The 24190-nt window shown below is 46.6% G+C and overlaps 1 protein-coding gene across 3 annotated transcripts in view; it reads right to left on the reverse strand.

The window, feature by feature from the left end:
• The window catches only part of LOC119162586 (transient-receptor-potential-like protein), a 94051-nt gene that overhangs the window by 12634 nt on the left and 57227 nt on the right, over window positions 1-24190 (reverse strand). For 2 of the 3 annotated variants that reach the window (XM_075882263.1, XM_037414816.2), the window contains 5 exons: window positions 20515-20724; window positions 18397-18444; window positions 11004-11072; window positions 10273-10388; window positions 4538-4715 (listed from right to left, as the gene is read on the reverse strand). In XM_075882263.1, coding sequence (XP_075738378.1) covers window positions 4538-4715; window positions 10273-10388; window positions 11004-11072; window positions 18397-18444; window positions 20515-20724 — 621 coding nt within the window. The remainder of the gene's footprint in view (window positions 1-4537; window positions 4716-10272; window positions 10389-11003; window positions 11073-18396; window positions 18445-20514; window positions 20725-24190) is intronic. The other variant, XM_075882262.1, reaches the window with a different exon arrangement.

Raw genomic sequence — 24190 nt, forward strand, 5'->3', positions numbered from 1 at the left:
ACAGGGGGGCTCTACATGGTCGGCTCATGTTCAATCAGAAAGCCGAATTCACCTTGCAAAAGTATCTGGTGAGCTTTCTGCGTTAATCACATTAGATATTGTAAAAGCCTACGATAGTGTTGAGCACAGTTTATTGCTTTCTATATTATTGAGCTGTATTGTGCCCATTAAAATTATATCTTAGGTTGAAGAGTTTCTCTTCGAGAGACAATTCTTTTTTTTTTTTGCCACGAGGAAATTACTTCTGCCTCATATAAACAAACAAGAGTTGTTCCGCAAGGATCAGTTCTGTCACCTCCTTTGTTTATTATCTTATTATCATAAATTTTAATTCATAAAAATCTTCCTCTTTACGTCTACGCCGATGATATTGCTTTTTATCGGCATCCCGAAATATCAACACTTTGTATCAAATCTTACAGTCTTAATTCAGTGAGCTTGAGGTACGGCTTGGCGGACTCTCTTTCTGGCTTAATGTTAGCAATTGGGCTCTTCCTGTATTCCCTGTATCCGTCCCCGTATTTCTTTCGCTGCATTAACGAAGTGATCGTATTCCACAAGTAACCGCACTAAAATATCTAGGCATTGCTTACACGGACAATTTCAGTTGGCAGCAACAAATAAAATCAAACACCCGTAAAGCAGAAAGCGCCTTAGGATTGTTACGCCAGTTTTGCAATAAGAATTAAGGGATGCTTAGAGATACGTTTCTTGTAATGTACACACTTTACGTACGCCCTATTCTGGAATTTGGTTGCGTGCTTCTTCCCGGAAGTGCTGAGTACAAATTAAGACCTCTAATATTGCTAGAAAGGCAAGCTCTGCGGCTGGGTCTCGGGCTACCTAGGTGTGTTGCGAATAGCTTGCTTTATTTCAAAGATCGAATCATTCTACTTGATGCAAGATTTTGACAGCATACCGTGCAAACATTTTTAAAGCTCTACGATGCGCCCCCCTCCCGTTCTAAGACATTTTTCATCAAATCTCCAGATTCTTTCTTTAAGCACCCATGGCCTTGTTATTGAAGACTCCAAGTCATTTTCGCCGAGTCTCGGTTATCGGACCTTCACGTGTTTCTTCAGAGTTTAAAATAGCCAACCCCTGTATACTCGGTGCCAGTTGACTTAATTTTCGATGAAATTTTTTCAAAAGGAAATTTTCAGTTACTTCCAAAGCATCTTCTGGAGGGCCCTTTTCAAGTAATCTCAGTCATTTTCTTGGTAATTTCGACGAATGCAACGCAAAATCTTCAGAAGGCCGGAGTAGGCATTTTTTCTCGTTGCCTTCATTGGCCTTTTGCGATTCGACTGCCAGACTTCACGCCAATTTGTCTAGCATAATTCCTGGCAATTACATTGGATCTTATAAAATTAATTTCTCAGCAATCAAGAGCTATTATTATTTCAGATGCATTTCCTGTTTGTACGCATTTAACGTCCGCCGAGCAGTCTCCTCGTCTGAGGATATTTTGGTTTCCCAAACCCCGTAGCCTATCAGAAGTTCGCTTGCTTTGGGCCTCTGGGCATGCTTGAATTGTACTGAATGAAACAGTGGACTCGCTCACTTCGGCGTCTTTGAATTTCCTGGCGGTACTGGTACCTCCACAGCTTTCTTTTATTACTGTGTGAGGACTCGGCGACGTATATACAAGGCGATGACATAGCGAAAATGAACGGAGCTACGGCATCAATACATTCGTGGTGCAGGCGCGCCTAGGAACAGCACACGAAAACGCGTCACGAAAAGCTCTACATGTAGCACAGGGCCGCCAAATTACTTGCAGCCTTACAACTGCAGAACGATTCAAAGGCCTCCAAGTCTTAAAAAAAAAACATCGCTCCTGCAATCTGAAGAGTTTCGGCACTTGCAGTTCACATGGAACACCGCAAATTGTCTTTCCCGTTAATGTGATACTATACAATAAGGATATTATACAGAGGATAATATACAATAAATGCAATGAAGGTGACTTATGAGCGTTAAAGAAACATTAACGCACGACGGGACGTGAAGTGCAACTCTCTGCTTGTGAGCTAGCAGCTGATCGTTCATCGTCGCTGTCACTCTCAGCGCGTTGACAACCATCTACGTCCAGCGAAAAATCCTCAATGTCAAGACGTTTTTTAGGAGCGAAGCTCCTTAAGGCGTGGGCTGTGCGTCCCCTGTATGTAGCCACCTCTCGTTCAGTTCTAAGTATTACGCTAGCCACCGCCCGATCTAAAGGGTACAGCCATATCCATCCGTCCATCCGTCCGTCCGTCCGTCCGTCCGTCCATCCATCCATCCATCCATCCATCCATCCATCCATCCATCCATTCATCCATCCATCCATCCGTCCGTCCGTCCGTCCGTCCGTCCATCCATCCGTCCATCCGTCCGTCCGTCTATCCATCCGTCCGTCCGTCCGTCCGTCCGTCCATCCATCCATCCGTCCATCCGTCCGTCCGTCCATCCACCCGTCCATCCGTCCGTCCGTCCGTCCATCCATCCATCCATCCATCCATCCATCCATCCATCCATCCGTCCGTCCGTCCGTCTGTCCGTCCGTCCATCCATTCATCCGTCCATCCGTCCGTCTGTCCGTCCGTCCATCCATTCATCCGTCCGTCCGTCCGTCCGTCCGTCCGTCCGTTCGTCCGTCGTCCGTCCGTCCATCCATCCGTCCGTCCGTCCGTCCGTCCGTCCGCCCGCCCGTCCGTCCGTCCGTCCGTCCGTCCAAAAGATGCAAGATGTTATAAACTAGACGGCGGTACATGCAGTTGATTATGAAAGTTGCGAGGTGTTATAAAATAGGAATGATGCCACATATGGCGCGTGTCATCGTTCGATATAGTGCGGCGACGTACGCTAGGGGGAGCGTTGCAATAAAATCGAGTGGGCAAAATGTACGGAGGATTCATGGTTTACCAGGTTTACCTCCGGAGCTTCGCCCACTCATCATCATTCACTTCGTGGATATGGCGGCATTTTTTTTTGAACATCACTGCTGAAAGTAATCTGAGGAATTCTCTCCGCTGAACGACTTCGATAGCACCGACAAAGCCACGCAAAACAAAGCATCTCATGGCGTCACTCGCCACGTTTATCTGACGGCGCGGAGATCATTTTGCTCCGATACCCGGCAAGAAAGGAATCGATTGCAGTGTGCTGCGATCTATCAGCGAACGTAAAAAAAAAAAAACAAGTGGCGCAGCATAGGCAAAGGTTTAGAAACGCAAATCGCGAGCCTGTGCTACTTTCCGTGTACAATGAATACCATGGAATTCATGCACTATAAAAGCACTGACGAATGCCATACGTCCGTAAAACAAGGCGAGTTTTAACTGGAGTGGCTAGGCGATAACATTTAATTATCCAAAGTGGCTGCAGAAAACCTCGTGAAGCTGATATGTGTACTTTGCGGGCTATAATCTAGAGCGTGAGTTGCCACGTATTTTCACGAAAACTTTATGTCTCGCAAGAAGAAATCAAATTTATTGTGTCACGGACGGTCCGGTATATTCACCGAATCACAAAACAAACAAAGTGGTTTGTGTTCGTTTCTTGCAAACGAGTTAACACAGCGGCTAGCACCGCCGAACAAGGCAGCATTGGGAGCGTCTGCCTACTGATCATCCTTGAAAGGATGCTCCTGGATTCCGCTAGGTGGCGCGACCGTGTCCATGAACATTGCGAATAGCTCCGCCTCCTTACTTCCATCTTCTATTTCTCTACGTCCGTCGCGCCTCCCCACATGCCCCACTTCTTTATCTTCAACATCCTTCGACGGGGAGTGAACGCGTGACATGCTGTCGCTAACAACATGTACAACGTTTCTACCGGCGGTCCACAACGTGGCCAGTTGCCAAACGCACGAAGCCGACTCTGACCACTTCGTACCGTTCCTGATGCAGCTACACGACTCGGAGAGGTGTTCTGTGTCCTGTTACCACGTCTTTTAGGCTAATATAGGCTGAAGTCTGCTGAGCTGACATGTAAATGACGCTTCGATCTCTGTCGTTTCCATGTCGGTGTGGCGTTGGTGGTGTACTCCGCTAAAATGCTAAAATGTTTTAATTTGGTGCAGTTCAGCACAGAAAACATTGACCCTAGAATATTGTGGGCGTATATATTTTTGTCTGCGGTGTCCTTAGGGGAGTAACATTGCGGGATGAGACCAATTACTTCCGTTTCTCTTACCGTTATTTTCTTACGAACCTAAAACTAATACGATTGCTCCACCGTTTTTGGACATGTCGGCCATCTTGCTCCATTGTTGTTTTTGGGGAGCAACAGTTGGTCTCAAAGACTAAAAGCACCCGTTGCTCCCATTTTGGACAGTTTTGGCTTCGAGTGCCACCCAAATGGCTGTTTTGCATCCAAGCCATATTCGCGGTTCATACGTTGCAGATGATAAACGCATGTTTACAGTAACCCATGGAGCGCGTGGACGGACGTCATAAGGTGCGTGGTCGGTGACCCGGCCACGACAGATTTTCGTGGTCGCGGACGTAACCGGCTGCCGCGGTCAACGGTTGGCATCAAAGAGAGAGTATACCTGCATGCGCAGCTGCTCCACTTCTTCGGGCGACAGCAGTCCATACGAGGAGCACGGCTGCGGCGCGGTCGGAGCATCGGGCCCGGCCGGCACGCCCTTGAAGATGTCCCGCCTTAGCGTGTCCAGCTGACGCACATTGTGCGCTGCCTCGCGCTTGCGATCTTCACGGAGTTCGAACCTGCAACACACGGAAAGTTAGGGTTGCAGTCGGTAGTTCACCGTAATCAGTGTAACGTAGGGGTCTCAAGCTCCCCTCAGGGGCCGCAGTCAGGAAATTCAGTCCCGTTATGGCCGGAAAGACGGTTGGGGAGGCGTTACGGCTTGTTGAAGAAAATGCCACCTAATGCTGCCATTCGAAAGAACGCCCTTCTCGTATTTCGCATATGCATCATCTCTTAAAAGAATTTGGCACGTCAAGATTTGATATATATATATATATATATATATATATATATATATATATATATATATATATATATATATATATATATATATATATATATATATATATATATATATATATATATATATATATATATATATAAGATGTGAAGATGAGTCAACGAAGGTTTTAAGCTACGGTAACTTGCGCCGCTGAGTCGTGCTAAACTCCACAGAAAAATATCAGCCACACGCATTGGAAATACCCCCTTAGATGTACGAACGAAAGCTCTGCTCGTGGAAGCGGAGCAAGTGGTATACATGTGAAAAGGAAGATAAAAAAAGAGATGACTAGGGTATGAAGTTGGGCGTGTTGGTAATACATAACTAATAACGTACAACGCGTAAAAACTGAGACAAAGGCGTTTGAGTTTTATGCGCTACGTTATTAGTTATAAAACAGATACAGCGAGAAAAAGGAAGCAAGCGAAAGAAAAAAAAATAGAAAAAATAGGTACATAAAATGCAGGAAAACAGAAATAAAAAACACCCGAAGAAAAAGAGAGAACAAAATAACACTGTCGCCGCAAGGATGAAGCAATGAATACGATAGCAACAAATTTCAATGTTCTACTAAGTGAGGCTGACCCTTTGGATCCAATGTCACGCAACCAAACGAGACGTTGGTGTAAGAGAATACGCCACTTTCCGCACAGTCTGTTCACGTTGAGAGTGCAGTACCAGCGCCTCTTTTATTCCAGTAGCACGGATAATTAGGCGAGCTGGTATTGGTTTATCCTTTAACCGAATAAGGGCTATTTTTATGGTGCTATTGTTTTATCTAAACACCCAGATCGGACCACCAGAGAGCTGATAGAGGCGTTGTACATTACGAGAAGTGGGAAGAAGTGCGTAAGCCCACCCTCCATCACGTTAACAGAAAAGAATTTTCATACCTCATCGGAACTACGAGGATCTGATCTGAGGCCCGTGTTTCATAGACCCAGTTTGTGTGTGTGTGTGTGTGTGTGTGTGTGTGTGTGTGTGTGTGTGTGTGTGTGTGTGTGTGTGTGTGTGTGTGTGTGTGTGTGTGTGTGTGTGTGTGTGTGTGTGTGTGTGTGTTTGGCTGTTTCACATGCCAGGTCATGTGACAGAAGTGATATATATGTACCTACTTTTATTTCGAATAAACTTTAGTTGCCAAGGTCGCCTTTGTTGTGTGCATTTTCTTGTTTTGGTGTCCATGTCCGTGTGCACGCTTCTTTTATTTCTTTGAATGCCAGTGGAAACATGCGCTTCTCAACGGCAGCCGTCGGTCCGCCTTAGTTCAGGGAGTGGTCGTGATGCGACGCTACGTAAGGGGCAGTAGCGCTGCTTGCGTCACGCGGGCTTTCGAGTGATTTCCCCCGGAGATGCGGTATCCGTGTTTCCAACTCCATTATCGTATGTCTGTCAGATTTGTTCTTTCGTGCTCCTCGTTTGTGGCTAGGAGCAATGCCGGCGCTGAATCAAATCGCTGATAAAGTCAGCGCATGCAGTAGCGTTGCAGGGATGCTTCCTCGTTGATTACCCGCATAGCACCACAAACGACGACACGCTATCTCAAAACGCCGTATATTTTACAGAGCCAGCGTGACCGCCAACGTTGTGATTACTGGGATTCCAAGACTGGTTTACTCCATATGATTTCCGTCGTGAGGCACTGCATGATGGGTCCTCTCCCTCCCGACCGCAAAGTACACGAGTAGGATAGGCGATGGGGAAGAGCAGGAAAGGAGTAGAGGGCAGTGCACGGCTGGATCGGGCGCATCTGCCATGGATGGCATCGAATAAGAGGTGCTGTCAGTGCGTAGAAGGGTATGTCAGCCGCCCGCTGGCAAAAAGTAGTTTGAAATCTTGTGCATGTCATACTAACAAACCATACTACGCAACGACATATGAGCCGTATTTTTACTTGGACTATTATATATACAGGTTGTTTCAAGAAATGTGTCCAATACTCTTTAAAAAATACAAAAAGGAGGTATCAGTGTGCTACTTGCGGCGTTGCTTTCCTGTGTTAGAAGGCATCTTAGAATGCGCAAAAGCAATAATTACGGCAGTAATTATAGAAATTCACACAACGTTTTAAACAGTGGTGATAGCCGGTCGAGTCAAATGGGCGAATTCAAGCTCTTCCTACTAGTAGCCCATAGCCACTTTGAAATTTCGGAAAAGCGGCCACTTGTTATCACCGCGGAGCGATGCACTCTGGCCAATTTAGCTGGCGAAACCAAAACCGACACACCAAACAGCGCATCTACCATCCAATTCGACAACACCCTTTATGACGACACTGTTTCCCTCGCATTGGGGGAGAAGAATAAGCGAGCGTCGATAAGCGGCCTCGAAGCGAAGGGTCTAAATTGACGGTTGATAACAGCGAAAAAAACAGTGTCGTCACCAAGGGCGCTGTCAAAGTGAATGGTAGATGCGCTGATTGGTGCGTCAGTTTTTAATTTCTCCTCCTAAATTAGGCTCATTGCATCGCTTCGCGGTGATTACCAGTGGCCGCCTTTCCAAAATTTCAAAGTGGCTATGGACTATTCGTAGAAAGGTCTTGAATTCACCCATTTGGCTCGACCGGCTATTTCCTCTGCTTAAAAAGTTATTTGTCTTAATTTCTATAATTACTGCCGCAAATGTTCGTACGCATCCGAAGATGCCTTCTAACACAGGAAAGCGACGCCGCAAGTAGCACGCAGATACCCCCTTTCTGTAATTTTTAAAGAATACTGGACACATTTCTTGAAACACGCTGTATACATGGCGAAAATTAAGCCACAATATGAACCAAATCGCTATTTTTCCCAACTTTGTCACAACATTCTAGCAATGTTCTTGCTTCATTCGCTCCTGAAGTAATTTATGAATTTGATATAGGAGCATATAAAGCAGGAAATGTAAATATATTACTGGCAGAAAAAAAAGTGTGCTTTTAATGAAGAGTGCTAAACATGCAGCATACTTCAGCTTTTCCCCAAGCAAAAAAAAAAAGAAAGTTGAAAAGAAAAAGAGTGACCTAGCATAGCCTTGAAAAATTAGACCCCTTAAGCTTAAGGAAAACATTGCTCGTTTGCTCACAAGTAATTTTATATAAATAATTTAGCGCGACAGAGTTTCACTTAGGTGCCCAGACTTTGAACAATCTTTTTAGCGGGGGGGGGGGGGGGTTCTCAGTACTGTATTTACATTTTCTGCTTTATATGTTTCTATGTTATAATATTAAAATGCCTAGGGAGCAAATGATGCACGAATATGGCAAAATAATGTGTCACGTTTTGGAAAAGGAAACGTAGCATTTTGACTAATGTTGCGGCTTGATTTTCGCGATGTAGCGGTCCAAGTAAAAAAAAACGACAGCCCTGCGTGGAACGCGCAGCAAAGTCACAGCGAAAGCTGGAAGAGTGGCCTTCCAAACTATTTTCTAAACATTTTTTGGGTAACTGCTGCAAGCATACTTGGAGGGTACCCACTACGTCATAAACAATTATTTTTGTATAGTAGGCTGGCATTCATATGCTATCCTTTGTCATTCTTCGGAGAAGCGTGGGGTTTGCTACACATTTGCAAAGAGTTTTGTGCAAATTTTTGATGCAGTGCGTGGATGACAATAAAGAATTATGCCTGAAGTGGGTATGTGCCACAGTTACTAAATAAACAAGAACAAGTTTCGCAATGGGTTGGAGCACTGGAAGATCCACTCTTCACGCAATTCACATTGTGTGACGCCTGATTGTTCCGTGCTGTTCTAAAACGCTTTAATACTCATATTAAGGCGGTTAATTTCCCGACATCGAGCCTGCCTATGGCAACGAAGTTTCAAGCGCCGGTGGGACTCTGCGGTAGAATACTGGACTGGCACGCAGAGGACTCGGGTTCGCGTCCCACTGTGTCGTTGGTGTCTTTATTTACTAAGTTTTTTTTTCTTATTTCGTGCGATAGTGTTACGGACACCGGCGGCGGCGGCAGCGGCGGCCGACTACGGCACACGTGACCCAAGTTGTGATCTCGTAACAGCTTTCGCTGTAAAATATGCCTTCTACATTGTTGCATAGAATGGTTTCTTAGTACAACATGCAGAAATTTTCAGAGAAGCAGCTTTTGTTTTGAGGGAGAGAAAAACATTTCCGACTGAACAAGCACAAGGTAGCAGGAAGCCTGCCTTTGCCTAATTTTCACTGCATAGCACGTCAGCGCGAGGTTCCAGCGCGGAATTCTCGGCTGCGAATCGTGCATGTCATACAACTCCTTGTCCCTTTCAGTAATAATGCTTTACATAACGTCAAAACGAGACAGTAGTGCTTTCTTTATTGAATAGCATGTTAATTCACCTTGCACCATAAAAGGCCAGAAAGGCTAAGCTGTTTCATGATATTGAACCGCTGCATAGTCCCAAGAGACAAAATTTTAATGCATACGATGGCCTGCAATACAATTTTCAACGGTTGCGTTTGAATTCTAATAATTAATACACATGGTCTTAACACTAGTTAACGACATAAAGTACATTTCATCTAAGCTGTTTTTATGATGTTTCAGGCCGATGCGTGATTGCTTACCACTGGTGCGCATGGGGTGTAGCGCATCCAAAACAGCACAAAAGGATCAAAACGGGAACACCACAACAGGGTTTATTTTGGAGGTCACCGGTGCATATGTCCTACACCGCAGAACATGTGCTCATGTATGCAGGCAAACGTAAGGACACAGACGCACACGCAAGATCAGGTACGAATACAAAAATTCCGACACGTGCGCGAGCCTATACAAGCATACACTTTCTAAGATATTCACGATGAGTGTCTCTTACGGAGGTATGCCAACATTGTTGCGGATGATGAGAAATAATGAAATTCTTGCATTTTCTCATGTTTTTTTTTTCGCCTAATGCACATTGATGTTTTGTATGTGTGTGCACGACACGTATGGACTATATTGTTTTGCCACCGCCTACACCCTCAGGTTAAAATGACGCACGTGATAAGGGACCACCGTTGTAGTTTATTTGGTAGAACGCGTTACCTCCATGGTACCAACCAGCGGCAAGCTAGGTTTTCGTCCACTTTAATGTTTTTGCATTTACAGCACATAGATACCACACTTGAGTGAAAGATAGCAAACAACGTCCTTACGCTTTCCTTGGGCAGGGCATCATTATATAGGTTGCACATCGTTAGGTTGTGGAACACGAGCCTCAGATTGGCACCCCTCACTTCGAAATTAGCATGGACAACCGCGACAAAATTTCATTTCCGAGAAGGATGTGCGCCATAGCCTTTCACCACCAGGAGGATGCCACCATGCATTCTTACCTGAGACTGGAGATATCCTGCTTGATTTCAAGCAAGTCATCCTCGTTGACGCCATCTTGGCGAAGCTGTTTCTTGGCACGATGAATGTAGCGATTTACGAGGCGCTTCATCACCTCCTGCATGAGAACACGAACATTGTATGTGCGAGGAAAGAGAATGTTTCGCATTTGCGTGGCAGGGAAAAGATGCGGTTTCTTTCACACAAGACGACATTTTTTTCAAGTGTGAAGGCGCTCGGGCTGTCGCATGCGGTCGTCGCCACTTGACGCAAGGCAGGCATAGCCAGCAAATGAGGCTCGCGCCGAAGTATTCTATTCTATTCCTTCAAGCGCCTTGATTATCATACAAAGTGCGGACATTACTGGCTAGGAAAACACGACGACACGTATGACAATTGAAAGGAGAAGAAAGCGGCAATCACAAATAGAAAGAACCGAAGAAAAAGCTCCGCCCTTCCTCTAGGCTTGACTGCCTTGATTTTTTTTGTAAAGCTATAAGTATGCTCAGCTATAATCAGGTTATTATTATCGCTTTTTTATGTGACTATTAGTTGCTGCTTATAAGGTCCCTCAGGTTCATTCAAGCTGTTGTTGACAGCTTTTTACCTGGGCTACTCCAAAAAAATTTGTGTTGGAAAGTGAAGTTCAAAGTTGAAACCTCCATGAGCGCCATTTTCAGCGCTCACGGACGAATCAGTGAAACATAGAAGGCTTCGCTTTAAGATGGCTTACCTGGTATTGGACGGTGCTTGATTGACCATTGAACTGAAGAACAACCGTGTTGCGCCTTGCTCCTGGTTTCTGCGAGAAACGATACATCAGGGGACATCACTGCCCTGATCATTACGGTCTCGACAGATGAGCTTTTCAGCACCAATACGGACTGATGAGGTCAAAATAAACGAGAAAGTCCAACGTGTCTTTTATTACCGAGGGCTGCCGCGGGGTTAAAGAGACAACGAACACCGGAAAAAAGAGCTTCCTTCAGTGCCTGTTCGATGAGTGCTCTCATAATTAAGACCAAAACAGCAGCCATGCAAGACTATGCTGATCACCAGACATGCTTCGGTGCATAACAAATAGGTAAGCTTCATAGTATTCATACCGCTAAAGATAGCCGGCGGACTAATAGTAGAAGGATGCCATCAATAGCTCGGTAGCCAAGTAAAACACAGCACTACGAGACACCAGAACGAACTGAGTCGTTATTTTTTCAGCGTCCCATTTCCCAAATACCCAGACGTGACACTTCAACACACACACAACAACAGAGCCACGCGAGGGCACTGCGTTTTAGCTACAAACATTGTAGCATTTTTCACCTCTTAAAAGAAATAACTACGGGGAGTAACTAAGCAGAGCTTTTATCGACCTTTTACTGCGTCGCAGCATTAGTGTACCAGGCGTACCACTGTCGCTTGCAGTAATGTCACCATCTATGACACTCTAAGGAGAACTTCCAGGTGGCTCGGGAACCTCTTGCTTCCGCACACCGGGAACAGTTGATGCAGAGGAAGCAGGCTGCTCCTGTTGAGGTATAGCCATAGAGCTAGCACGGTGCACCACGTCTGTGTCACCACGCCGGTGGTGCTGTGTGCGCTATACGCAAATGGTCGTCGTATCTGTGTCATATACACCCGTCATCAAGGCTGACATGGGCTGACGGCGGAGGAACGTTCACAACACTAGCCCACACCATGGCACTCCCTGGCGAAAGTTTCGCGCATAGAAAGTGTCTGCTGGTTGCAATGACGGAGCCTGTCGGGATCTTCTGTCGGCGTACAGCTTCTGCTCAAGTTGCCCTAGAAGTACCGATGTCTTAAGGCTTGGGTGAAAGACATTCATTGGTGTCCTAAAGGTTCTGCCAGTCAAGAGTTCGCATGGTGCACGACCAGTTATTTCATGAGGCGTAATTCTGCAGTGGAATAAGAATCGAAATAGCTGTGCTTGAAAGTTGCCTGACCCATATTTCTTATGTTTGATTTTGACGGTCTGTGCCACTCACTCCACGGCAACGTTGGGCGCAGGGTGATAACGCGCGCAGTTCTAGCATGCAGTGGATTCCATTTCGGGTCAGGAACTCAACGTATTGTGTCTTGGTAAAAAACAGGACTATCGTTTGAAACTATTATGTCGGGAAGGCCATACTGTGCGAATCCTAGGCCATTCGCAAAGCCCAAATGGTCACGCCTGCAGATGTAGTAGGCACAAGAAAGGCTTGTAGCCATTTGGAGAAGGCGTCTACTATAACCAAGAATGTATGTCCTAGAAATGGTCTCCCGAAGTCGATATGAAGCCGAAACGAGGGTCGCTGCGGAAAAGCCCATGGTGCTTGCTGCACCGGCTGGGTCACTTGATGTTGAGCCTGGCACGTAGTGCACCTCTTCACATTATTTGCAATGGCATTGTCAATGCCTGGCCACCAGATATGGCTTCTGGCGATCATCTTGCTCTTTTCGATACCGGGCTGGCTGGCATGAAGCACGCAAAGTACCTGGGCCTGCGATTTCCTCGTGTCAGTGATGTCCGAACGTTAAGGCAAGGTTTGATTTCAAAGAAGAAAGCTTAAAGAAGAAAACAGCAATATCAGGGGATGCTTTACCCGCTAGCATTTGCCAGCCACGCTCTCGGGCGTGGTTAGGAACTACACCGTAACAGAGAAAGAGTGTCTCGCTATCGTATTTGCGCTGAAGAAGTTTGACATGTACCTGGATGGAGCTTCATTTACGATTCAAACCGATCATGAGGCGCTGTCATGGCTGTCGAAGCTGAAAAACCCATCGGTCGTCTGATCCGGTGGGCTCTTTCTTTTCAGTAATATAATTACAGAGTTGAGTACAAGAAAGGCACCGGCAACAAAGTGGCTGACGCGCTTTCCTGAGCGCCACTGTTCGGAGAAGGTGAAACCGGCGCCGAAGTCCTGGTAGTGACAATGCCTGAAGATGCATGGAAAACGCTGTTCTCGCACCAGCAGCTTCTTGACGCTCAGAGAAGTGACGACCAGTGCAAGCAAATATGAAGTGGCCTTGCCGTGGCCTGTGCCACCGGGAACACACGGTCCACAAACACCTATGGCAGCTACACCTGCAAGCCGATGATGACCTGCTGCTGTGTTACGTGCCCTCGCTTGATACGCATGATGGTGAGCCCCGTTCCGCGTTTTCATTCCTCGGACTCTACACAAGAGTTTCTTGGCGTACTTTCTTGACACACGCCTCGCTGGCCACAGTGATGGCAAGATAACTTTTGAAAAGTTGCGTCGCGTCGCCACATAGCCACACATGAGGAAGGACGTCGCATCATACGTTCGCACTAGCCCTACCTGCCCGACCACAAAACCGAAGGGAGGCAAACCACCGGACCTCATGTAATCTGTGGAAAGAAGGTACCCATGGGCAATTATTGGCTGTGACGCAATGGGCCCGTACCCCAGATCAGCTAAAGGGTGTCAATACTTGTTAGTAATCACTGACCCTTTTTTCGAAACGAGTAGAGTTGTGCCCGTTACGCCGGCTGGATTCAAATGTAATTTGGAATTGCCTGCTGCAGACATTCACTCGCTTCTGTTTTCCAAAGCAGCTAATAACAGACAACGCCACATATTTCACGGGTAGAATATTTGTGGACACTTGCAAAGTTCTTGGTGTACACCACAAAAGAACGACACCTTACCACCCTCAGGACAACATTACTAAGCGCGTCAACAGAAACGTTAAAACAATGTGCCGGTCAGCGGAAGCCACCAACATTGTTTTGAGGTTTCTGTACGCGGGTATCCTAGCCTCTGTGCCGGTCAGTGAAACCCACCAGCAGACACTGGGACACCCGCATACAGGAAATGGCATTCGCCACGCAAACAATAGAGAATCGTTCGACTGGCTTTACTCCGGCGGCCATTTTAATCGGTCGCGAGCTCAAATTCCCCATCGAACATGTGCTCACCCATGACTCCGAATCACCGCGCTGTAACTACGCGACGTTGATTTGATTGATTGATATGTGGGGTTTAACGTCCCAAAACTACATGATTATGAGAGGCGCCGTAGTGGAGGGCTCCGGAAATTTCGACTACCTGGCGTTCTTTACCGTGCACCCAAATCTGAGCTCATGGGCCTACATCATTTCCGCCTCCATCGGAAATGCAGCCGCCGCAGCCGGGATTCGATCCCGCGACCTGCGGGTCAGCAGCCGATTGAGCCGCTTGAGCGAAACTTTGCGGGAAGCCAGGGAGAACTATAGGAACTAGCCTGCCTGGAACATTGCAACCAACATAACAAGGGCAGGCGACCTCTAGTGTTCGCGGACGGCGATGAGGTGCTCCGCCATACGCACCCAATCTGTAATGCAGCAAACGGGTTTGCTGCCTCCCTAGCACCACGATGGCATGGCCCCTGCATGATTGCAAAGCGAATTTCTAGGTTAGCATACCTGCTCAAAAACAAACACAATGGTCGAGTAACAGGCCCTGTAAACGTGTGTGACCTCAAAGCTTTTTAAACGCGTAAACACTTCGCCCCCTAGCGTCGGCATTGCTGTCCTGCGTATGAGTTGTTTGTCAATCAGGATGCGGTGCCTTTTTGTTGTTGTTGTTGCCCTGCTGTAGTAATGTTGCCTTTCGCAGAACACCCATAGCGTCTTCAGTGCCTACTAGCCTGCGACAAAGCACAAGGCTGACACCAGTCATGGAACGCCGGCAAGGTCCGCTATGAATACCGACACACGCTACGTGCGCGTTGCATTCTGTGCAACCGGCGGGACAAAGAGAGGTCATGAATTGTTCTGTGATGTGTGCGCAGGCTCCGTTCGGTGCAACTTATGACAAAGACATGCGACCAGTGGTGATGTGTCGTGGTGCCTGACAAACTGCGTCGACAGGGACACGCGATTAATAATGAAGTGTTGTGGCGCCCGACGAACTGGGTACACTAATCATTGACTGCTTCTTAGTTTACTGTCTTGTATTTTTATTGTGTTCATTATTGTCTTCAGTATTCTGTGAACTATGACTCTCAAGGGAGTGTATATTCTTGTGTGTGGCCTTTCTTGTGCGTGACACGCGCCAGCGGGACATTTCGGTGGCAGGCGAGCGATGGGTCGCGGTGTCGGTCGTGCTAGGCGCGATGAGGCTTTCCTCCGTGCGTGCTACAGAGGGAAGACAACGCCGCTTCGGGGGCGTCGGCTAGCACGAGTCGATGCAAAGCCTCTGAGATAGCGAGTACGCGGCGGGCTTTTCTCCGGCCGTCCCAATCGCCGCGCTCCCCAGCAAAACCAGCGAGTAACGCCTCACGCGCTCGGCTACCGCGAGGGGGCGCGTTTAGTGTGGGTTTCCCCAGCGACGGAGACCACGGCAGAAAGCAGAACGCACGAGATTTCAGCGTGCGCATGATTTTTTTTTCTCGCGTGTGTGCAATATCACCGACAAGTCGTCTGACTGCACTGAAGGCAAGTATTTTTTTTTCCTGTTACTGCTTTTATTTTGGCCCGATTTGTGAATAAAAGCATATTAACTGCTGAATTTTTCCGACAAAGATCATTGCAAGGAGATATTTCGTCTGTGAGAGAGGCATTCTCGCATTCCCCCTTACTGGAGACGCGTATTTGGGTGAAGACTGAGCTAGCTATTGTCGTTAAATCATATTGCCCTCCTATCGTTAGAGATCGTTTTACTATTTTATCGCATACCGATATTTATCAGGTGGTCAATCGAATTGCACTTACATTCTAGATAAATAATTGCGCTGATCGTGACACTTATTAATGTTATAAGTAATTTAGCTGGAATATTTTAAAGGCTACGATTAGCCGACTTGCATTTACTTCCTACGTCTTCACAGTGAGAATTCTTGAGTTATCATTGTCTCCTTTTTTCGTCATCTGTACTTTGATTATGAGTTGGTAGCACAATGGAAATATCAGTATCGTGTTCATTTGCAGTTATCTCTACTGCATCCAACTCAAAGGATTGCACATGTGGCCGAACAACGTCTTTCAGAAAATCAAGTATTCGTCGAGGTAGACTACTGCAGCATAAAAAGAATCGGGCTGCCATTTTTCTTTCTTCTTTGTCAGTGCCCCCCCCCTCCCCACTACACAGCCCGCGAACGTCGAAGTACAGTTTCAAGCACATGCGGATCTGTTGCATAGGCATCGCAATTTGAACTGCTTTAATAAGGGTGGCGCCAATCTACAGCAAAATTAAAACCGCATTTGAAAATAAAACGCCCTAGCGTTCACTTTGCCTTTCGAACACCTTGACTAGACATTTCCAAATGAACACAAAGTTATATAAAAGGGCAAAACCATTTTTTTCTCGCCACATAGAAGCTTCGCCAACAGCGCAGCAGCCTTTTTGACCGAAAAAAAGAGCGCCGCTGTGCGGAGAAAAGAGCGGGCCACGCCCATCTCCAGAAACACGCTCTCTCCGTGCGATTGGGACGGCCGGAGAGAAACATTCCGCGCGCCCGCAATGTCGGAGGTCATGGTCGATGGCTCGTATTGTACGGCGACTTGCGCGTGGGTTTGATTTCCTGCTGTCATGTTTCGCGCTGGTTATCTTGCCGTTGTTTCGCTGCGTATGTTGCATTGACCACCAGTCTGTGGGGACTGTTTGTTCCGGGTTTTCGGTCCTCCTGTGTGCATTAGTGCCATGTTGAGCCGATTCAAAAGGATGTTTGTGATTAGTTTGAGTCGTACATTAAAGGCGATTCTCGTTGCCTGCGTTGCTGGCTCGTGCACTGCCAATTTTGCCTCATTGCCCCCCTGAGCGGAGGCGGGGCCTTGATGTTACAAGTGAATCGATAGTGGTTACATGCAGAAGGAAATGGGGTTCGGTGCTGGAGCTCGTTCAGATGCGTCTGACGTGTCTCGGCTCGTTTAGGCTCACAAGCTCATTTCTGTTACTTTTTTATTGTTCGTCGAACGAACGCCGCATGGCAACAGGGCTCGTGCGGTGTTTCTTGTGCGGATGCCGAAATGATGCCGGTGAATTCGGCCGTGTTAGCTCGAGTGCCGTTACCACTCAGAATCGCAACTTTGAATCCCCATAGTAGACAGCCCTCATGAAGACTACTTCTGGCATTGTAGGGGTTCCATTATGGTCCCGCTGGAGGCGCGTTACCTTTTAACACAGACAGGACAAGGCTCCCAACTGGATCGTCCCTTGTTGCTCGTGCTACCACAGTTGGTGAGAGGAGTTATGGATATTAATCCTCCAACATGAAGATATCAGCAGGGTGAGGAAATGCAGTGGTGTCGTTTGGCAATGGTAGCCTACTAAGAGCATCGGCATAGCTCTTTGCCTGGTTTGAAGGCAAGTTTGCAATTGTAAGCAGCAAACTTCAGAGCCCATAGATGAAAACATCATGAGCCCTTAGAAGAAGGAGGGGACGGTTGACCTTGTTACGTGGACCGGCTCATGCCATTCTACACGCAAACGACATTCCTGCTGACGCCCCACCGCGTTGGTCTAGTGGCTGAGGTACTCGGCTGCTGCCCCGCATGTCATGGGATCGATTCCCGGCTACGGCAGCTGCATTTTCGATGGAGGCGAAATCGCTGTAGGTCCATGTGCTCAAATTTGGGTGCACGTTAAGGAATCCCAGGTGGTCGAAATTTCCAAAGCCCTCCACTACGGCGTCTGTCATAACCATGTGGTAGTTTTGGGACGTTAAACCCCAAATATCAATCAAACATCCCTGCCGACGACAGTCAGCTGGATATCCAGATAGCCAAGTGAAGCATGGCTCTACGAAAGCCCAGAACGAGCCGAGCCTTTATTATTTCCGCGAAGGAAAGAAAAAAAAAAGACTATTTCTAGTATTTCCTTTCACCATTATTCTTTCAGCGTCCCATTTCCAAAATCCCCAGACGTGGTGCTCAAACACACGCACAACAGCACCCCACAAGGGGGCTTCCTTTGAGTTCTTAACATTGTGGCATATATAATGTTGTTTTGTGAATTGTGCATTAGAACATACGAGCGGGCATTCTGTATATATTCGCGCAGCTGTAATGCTGCTATCTGAAAACGAAGCCTTAAAAAATGCGGCCGAAATAGCATGGAGCACATTTGGCGAAAGCACACTGCTGCGCACAAACGAAAGGCATTCATTGGACAAATACGTACCCGGTTGGCCTTGTCGTTTACGATGTAGACAGGGTCGTGCGACTCGGGCTGCAAGGAGAAATTCCAAGGTGTAATTTCGCAGAAAACTAGAATCCATGTCGTGCTACGAGAAAATGCAACTGTCAGCATATACTCAGCCGGCCTGCTCTCAACAAAGAAAAAAAAAACTGAAGGCGACCCTGAAAATTGTCTTATGCCGACATGCATGGGCACTCGCACCCGAGCGCATAGGATTAGGTTGTTGTATCTAGCCTTGCGAAATTTGCAGGCAACTGCCCCACCCTGTTTCCTACTGAACTAGTGTTCTTTATAAATCGAAGCGCGGGCAGGCTATATACCAGAATATCGCACGACATAACGATGTTCGAGAAGCCGGCGGTGGCTATTTCGCATACACCGCACCTTCCGTAACGCCACATCAGCGTATGGGTGAGCTCTGGTGTGATAACGTTGCGTGATCCGGTTGCTTCATTGTTTACTTCATCAGTGAACGTGATGAACGATTTGAATTCAAATTCTGTGGCTCGTGCATTGCCGTTTGCCGCCCATATATTTCGTGAACCAGCAGTCGGAATTGCTCTACTTCTGTTACACTTGCCCCATTTCTGTGGCAAATTAGCAATTTCAAATAATTTTCTAATCATTCCTCCCACTTTTTAAACTCAATTCACCACTCTGCTTACGCTCCAAAGATATAACTAGTATTAAGCAGAACCTTCTATGTCGTTCAGTGTTTCTCTTTAACTAAAGAAAAAAAAAGATTTTCCATTTCACACAAATGATAATAAACGTTCAATCAATCAATCAATCAATCAATCAATCAATCAATCAATCAATCAATCAATCAATCAATCTCAAGTCGACTGCTTAGGAACCGAGAGTGCTTACTCGCTGCCGCAAGAAAAATATTGGCAGATCCCACGTACAGCGGGAATTGGTATCTGAAGCACGAATGAGTATGGTTTATATGTCATTTTAAAATCAGAAAAACGTTACGAAACGGACGTAAATGATGTCGTACGACTTTCATGTCATGATTATCATGTTTGAGCATGTCATTTACCTTCGTCGTCTTTTCAGCGGCGGTCACGGGATACCAAATTTGGTATATGTGGAGCTAGCGAAACGGCTGCGAGCGTGCTATGAGCGTGGCAGGTAGTTATGTTTTACATGACACGCATATTATGATCATCATGTTTAGACGTGTCATTTACCTTCGTCATCTATTTAAATCACTTTATACCAAATTTGGTATATGTGAAGCTAGCGAAACGGCCGCGAACGCACATGAACGTAGCTTGCAGTCATGTTGGTACATGACACGCATGTCGTGATTATCATGTTTGGACGCGTAATTTACCTTTGTCGTCCGTTGGCGTGACGTAATAGCAAATTCGGTATATGTGAAGCGAGTGAAATGGCCACCAGCGCATCATGAGCGTGGCATGTAGTCATGTTGTTACATGACACGTATATCATGATTATCATGTTTTCACCAGTCATATACCTTCGTCATCCATTCACGTCATGTAATACTAAATTTGGTATACGTGATGCTAGCGAACCAACCGCGAGCGCACCATAAGCGTGGCATGTAGTCATGTTGTTACACGACACGCATGTCATGATTTTCATGTTAGGGTATGTCACTTGTGTTTGCCATGCAGTCATATCATACCATACCAGTTTTACAATGCCTTGTGAACGAAACCACCGCAAGAGCAGCGAGACCATGAAATGTAAATCATGACATTCGTGGCATGCACGCCATGATTTTCATGTTATGACTAGTCACGAATGCTCGTCATACAGTTATGTTGTGTCATACCAATATTGGTATTGATACCATTGTCGAAACGGCCAGGAGAGCTAAAAGGTGTAGGCGGCTAGATATATAGATAGACAGATGCGCTCAAAGTGGCCGAAGTTCGAGAAGAATCATTTAAAAATCCGAGTGCGCGTTCTCGCTCGATCTGCCAGTTCCGTTGAACAACATAGATCACTGCAGAATTCCGTCGACTCAGAAGAGGGCTTTCGCCTTCGAGCTGCTTAATTTGGTGGCTCCACGAAGTCACGAAAACTGCTTGCCCGCAGTGCGAATTAACTGAGTATACATACAGTGACCTTGGCGGCCTGCTGCAGCCGTGGCGTGGCGGCAAAGGCCCTCTTGCAGAGGAAGCAGCCGAGTCGCAGCAGTGCGCGAACGAAGTACCACACGGACTTCGGGCTGATTATGAGGTTGAAGGGGGGAGGCAGGGTCGAGCCTTCGTCGAAGTAGCCCATCCACAGCTTGGAACGGGCGAACTTCCACTCGCGGTCCTTGTGGTCCTGGGATCATGGAGAGATGAAGAGGAATGCCGGGCGTTAATCGGATATGAGCATGCGGTTGGCTACTCAGCACTGGAGGAGGGGGGGGGGAGATAGGGATAACAAAGGGGGAGATGGATGATAGAAGGGAGAAAAAAAACGCATGTGCACGAAGGAGAAAATGAAAAACACATGCGCAGCGGCAGGTCATCAAGGATTCAAAGGGTTCGAATGAACTGGGCCCTCCGATTTCAGGCCTCCATCTCCCCAAGGGCAAGAAAAAATGGCTGACTTCAGTGTGTTGTTTGAGAAAGTTCAAACCTCCTGCTGGATTCCTCGGATAGAAACAGATTGTGTATTTAAATAACCCATATGCATGATTATAAAAGTTTGTTTGTTGCATAACGTGCATAACTTTGAAGTGAGCTCACAGTTCTGCAGTCTGTGGTAAAGACCTTTTTCTCGCCCGAGAGTCTGCATCGTGTAGAAGGAAGTAACTGATCCAGCGGATGGACACACGCACAGAACAGCCTGACGAGTATTTCAGCAGCTACAGTCCAAAACGCAATGCGAATGCGCATAGAGAGTGGTTCCTGTCTGAAATATTGTTTAATGAGCTGAAGGCAAATAATTGGTATGAAGCTGACGCATAAGTATGCTATAGTATGCTTTCATTATAATGTAGACAACGCACCATGAAATACGGTATAGAACTTCCTGATAATGCAAAGACTCCGGAGGAGTAATTGTTTGATTCTTCGCTTCTAGCATTGCCGTTCTGTCTTCATTCCTGCTTGGTGGTTATATAGGGAAACTTAAAAGACCATCATTTGGTAAAGGTTGTGCACAGGAAATGTCTACGACAGCAGACCCTGACCACTCTTGCTTGAGCGTTGGGGTGGGGGTCTTCAATCGATCATCACTTTTGAACGCGCAATGCCGTGCATAGCATAGCAACGACGGGCGTCTCAGGTGAACACCATTCTTCTCCTAGCTGACATGACACCGCTGCCGCGCTCAACGATTCACGAGGCAGCACAGCTCTTATGACGCATTCTTCGATAAAAAAAAATGTCTGCACACTACACACTGTAAGAAAGAAAACGCCTAGGTGATATTAAACACTCCGGAGAGGCTCAAAATAAATATGAATTATTTTATTTGCAGCTAAATCTAAAAAGCGTCCAGTCTCAGCATGACCAGATGACAAAGCGGGAAAGAAAGGGAGCCGGACGAGGGGCCCCCAATATTTTTCGAACCGGGCCCTCCACACTGTTAACCCGGCCCTGCACACACACCTAGGAAGAGCGTTCTGGCTACAATCGTTCAGAGAGGCCAATCGATCGCAAGAAGTGCAGCAGCGCTTGCAAGGCCTCCTAATAAGGCGGCAATAAGGGCTAGTTGGTACGAGCTCATGCTTGTGATGCGCTGCAGGGTTAGGCAAAAAAAAAAGAGAGAAAAAGAAACAGTGACGACACAGAATGATCCGCATCACAATGTGTCGTCTGTGTTAGTTCTTTCCTTACCCTGCAGCGCATGCAAGCCCAACCGCATGCGCACGATTTTCTAGTGAAAAGCGGCAGCGATGATCGAGCGAAAGCATTTGCTGCCGCGGAGGCCCATTCGTCGCCGCCGATTGTTGCGCCGCGAGTTTCTGCAAAACTAGAAAAGATCGCTTGTCGCCCGCAAGCCAGCGTGGCGATGTCCAGCCACATGGCTGCACCCCTGGTGCTCGCTTCGGTTGCAATTCGCTCTCAATGCTTTTTATCCGCACGTATTTCGAGGTATCATTCTAAGTTGTACAAAAACAAGTCAGTAGCAATGATAAGAAAATAAAAAAAAACACTAAACCAAGGACTTAGCTTGTATTAGCGTGGCATATATGAAAAAAGAAAAAAAGACGACACAGACGTCAAGAAAGGTAGGCGCTAAACTTCCAACTGTTTATTTCATGCCCTTCACATCCGTCTTATACACCCATAAAAACACATGCGTAATTTACCAACCTAGTAAAAAAGAAATGAAGGTAACACGAAAAAGGTATCGCAGATTGTTAAAGACGTCACTTGCATGGGTAGCAAAAAGGCATTACACCGGATAAGCCAACATGCGAAGTGGCTGACAAATTTTACGATTACTTTACTTATATTGATCTCAGCCTTGATATTAAATGCTCTGCTCATATGCCCAAGTAAAATGCGCCAATAGCGGTTGCTAGTACCTCCCACCTATATGTGACGAGACGGAGAATGACATCCGGCAAGTTATTAAGACGTTACCAGGGAACAAGGCAGCTGGCCACGACGCCATACTACCAAGAAATACAAAGGAAATTGTTAGTATCTTGCGCGATACGCTGTGCCGCATATTTAATAATGAATTTTCTTCTAAAACTTAGTCTAACATACTCAATGCCAGTGTCACACGGTATTTTATTCGCGATCAGGGTCGATCCGAATGAGGTGCTGCTACACGGTCACTTTTAATCACGATCAGGCGCGATCGGCACCAAGACTATTGTGATCCACGCATTGCGATTTTCGCTGTCGTCTGCACCCTCTGGCCTAGCTTGTTGCGAGCACAATAAACAATAAAATCGAGCATAGTTAAATAAAAGCAGAATAAAATAGCTAGATGTTTATAAAAAAAGCAAATTCAAAACTGTTCAAACTGCGACAACATCTGAAAAATCACATTTTTCTACATTAGTATCGACTACATGTAGTTATGGGAGAAGCATATACGATAAGCAGATGACCATTGTCTTCCACGCTTAGTTCAGCTCTCGCACTGTCAGTGCGGCAGCTTGGGCTAGTTGGCACGGGATGACGATAGTTATAGCGCGAGAACAAAACGACGACACGGCGACAAGAGGTATAAGGCGCAAGTAGGTATATTACCTTTACTTTTCTGTTTCGTTTCTTTACAGAGCCATACAAAGCCGTAGCGGACGATGTCGAACATCGTCCGCTACGGCTTTGTGTGGATGCGAGATTTGCGGCTACGGCTCTGTATACGAGATTCGCGAATCTCCAGATCATGAGAGTCGCTACTGCAACTCTGATTCGGAACTCGTGCAGAAAAAGGCCACTTTGTCCCCGAAAGGAGAGTGCTACCGCTGTACAAAAAAGGGACACATTGCACAGCAATACAGGTTCAGAGTCGCATGCAAAAAGTGTAGTCGCCGACATGCTACGTCGGTGTCTAATCCCACATTGGCTAGCGCCCAAAAAGACATGACCCCCAAACTTACAACAAATGAGCAAGTAAGCTTGCACGCATCAGAAGCCGACGACGTTAGCACAACGCAGATGGCATTAATGCCAACTGTCACAGCATGGGATAAAGGAGCAAAAACAAACTTTCTCGGATCTTTTTTGAACGTGGCAGCCAAAGAACGTTTGTCACTGAAAAGTGCTCACGAAAGCTTGATTGTAAGCTCCTTGAAACCGAAGTTCTCACAATCGGTGTTTTGGGGGGACAGCAA

Source organism: Rhipicephalus microplus, chromosome 2 (assembly GCF_043290135.1).
Source record: "Rhipicephalus microplus isolate Deutch F79 chromosome 2, USDA_Rmic, whole genome shotgun sequence".
NCBI lineage: Eukaryota > Metazoa > Arthropoda > Arachnida > Ixodida > Ixodidae > Rhipicephalus > Rhipicephalus microplus.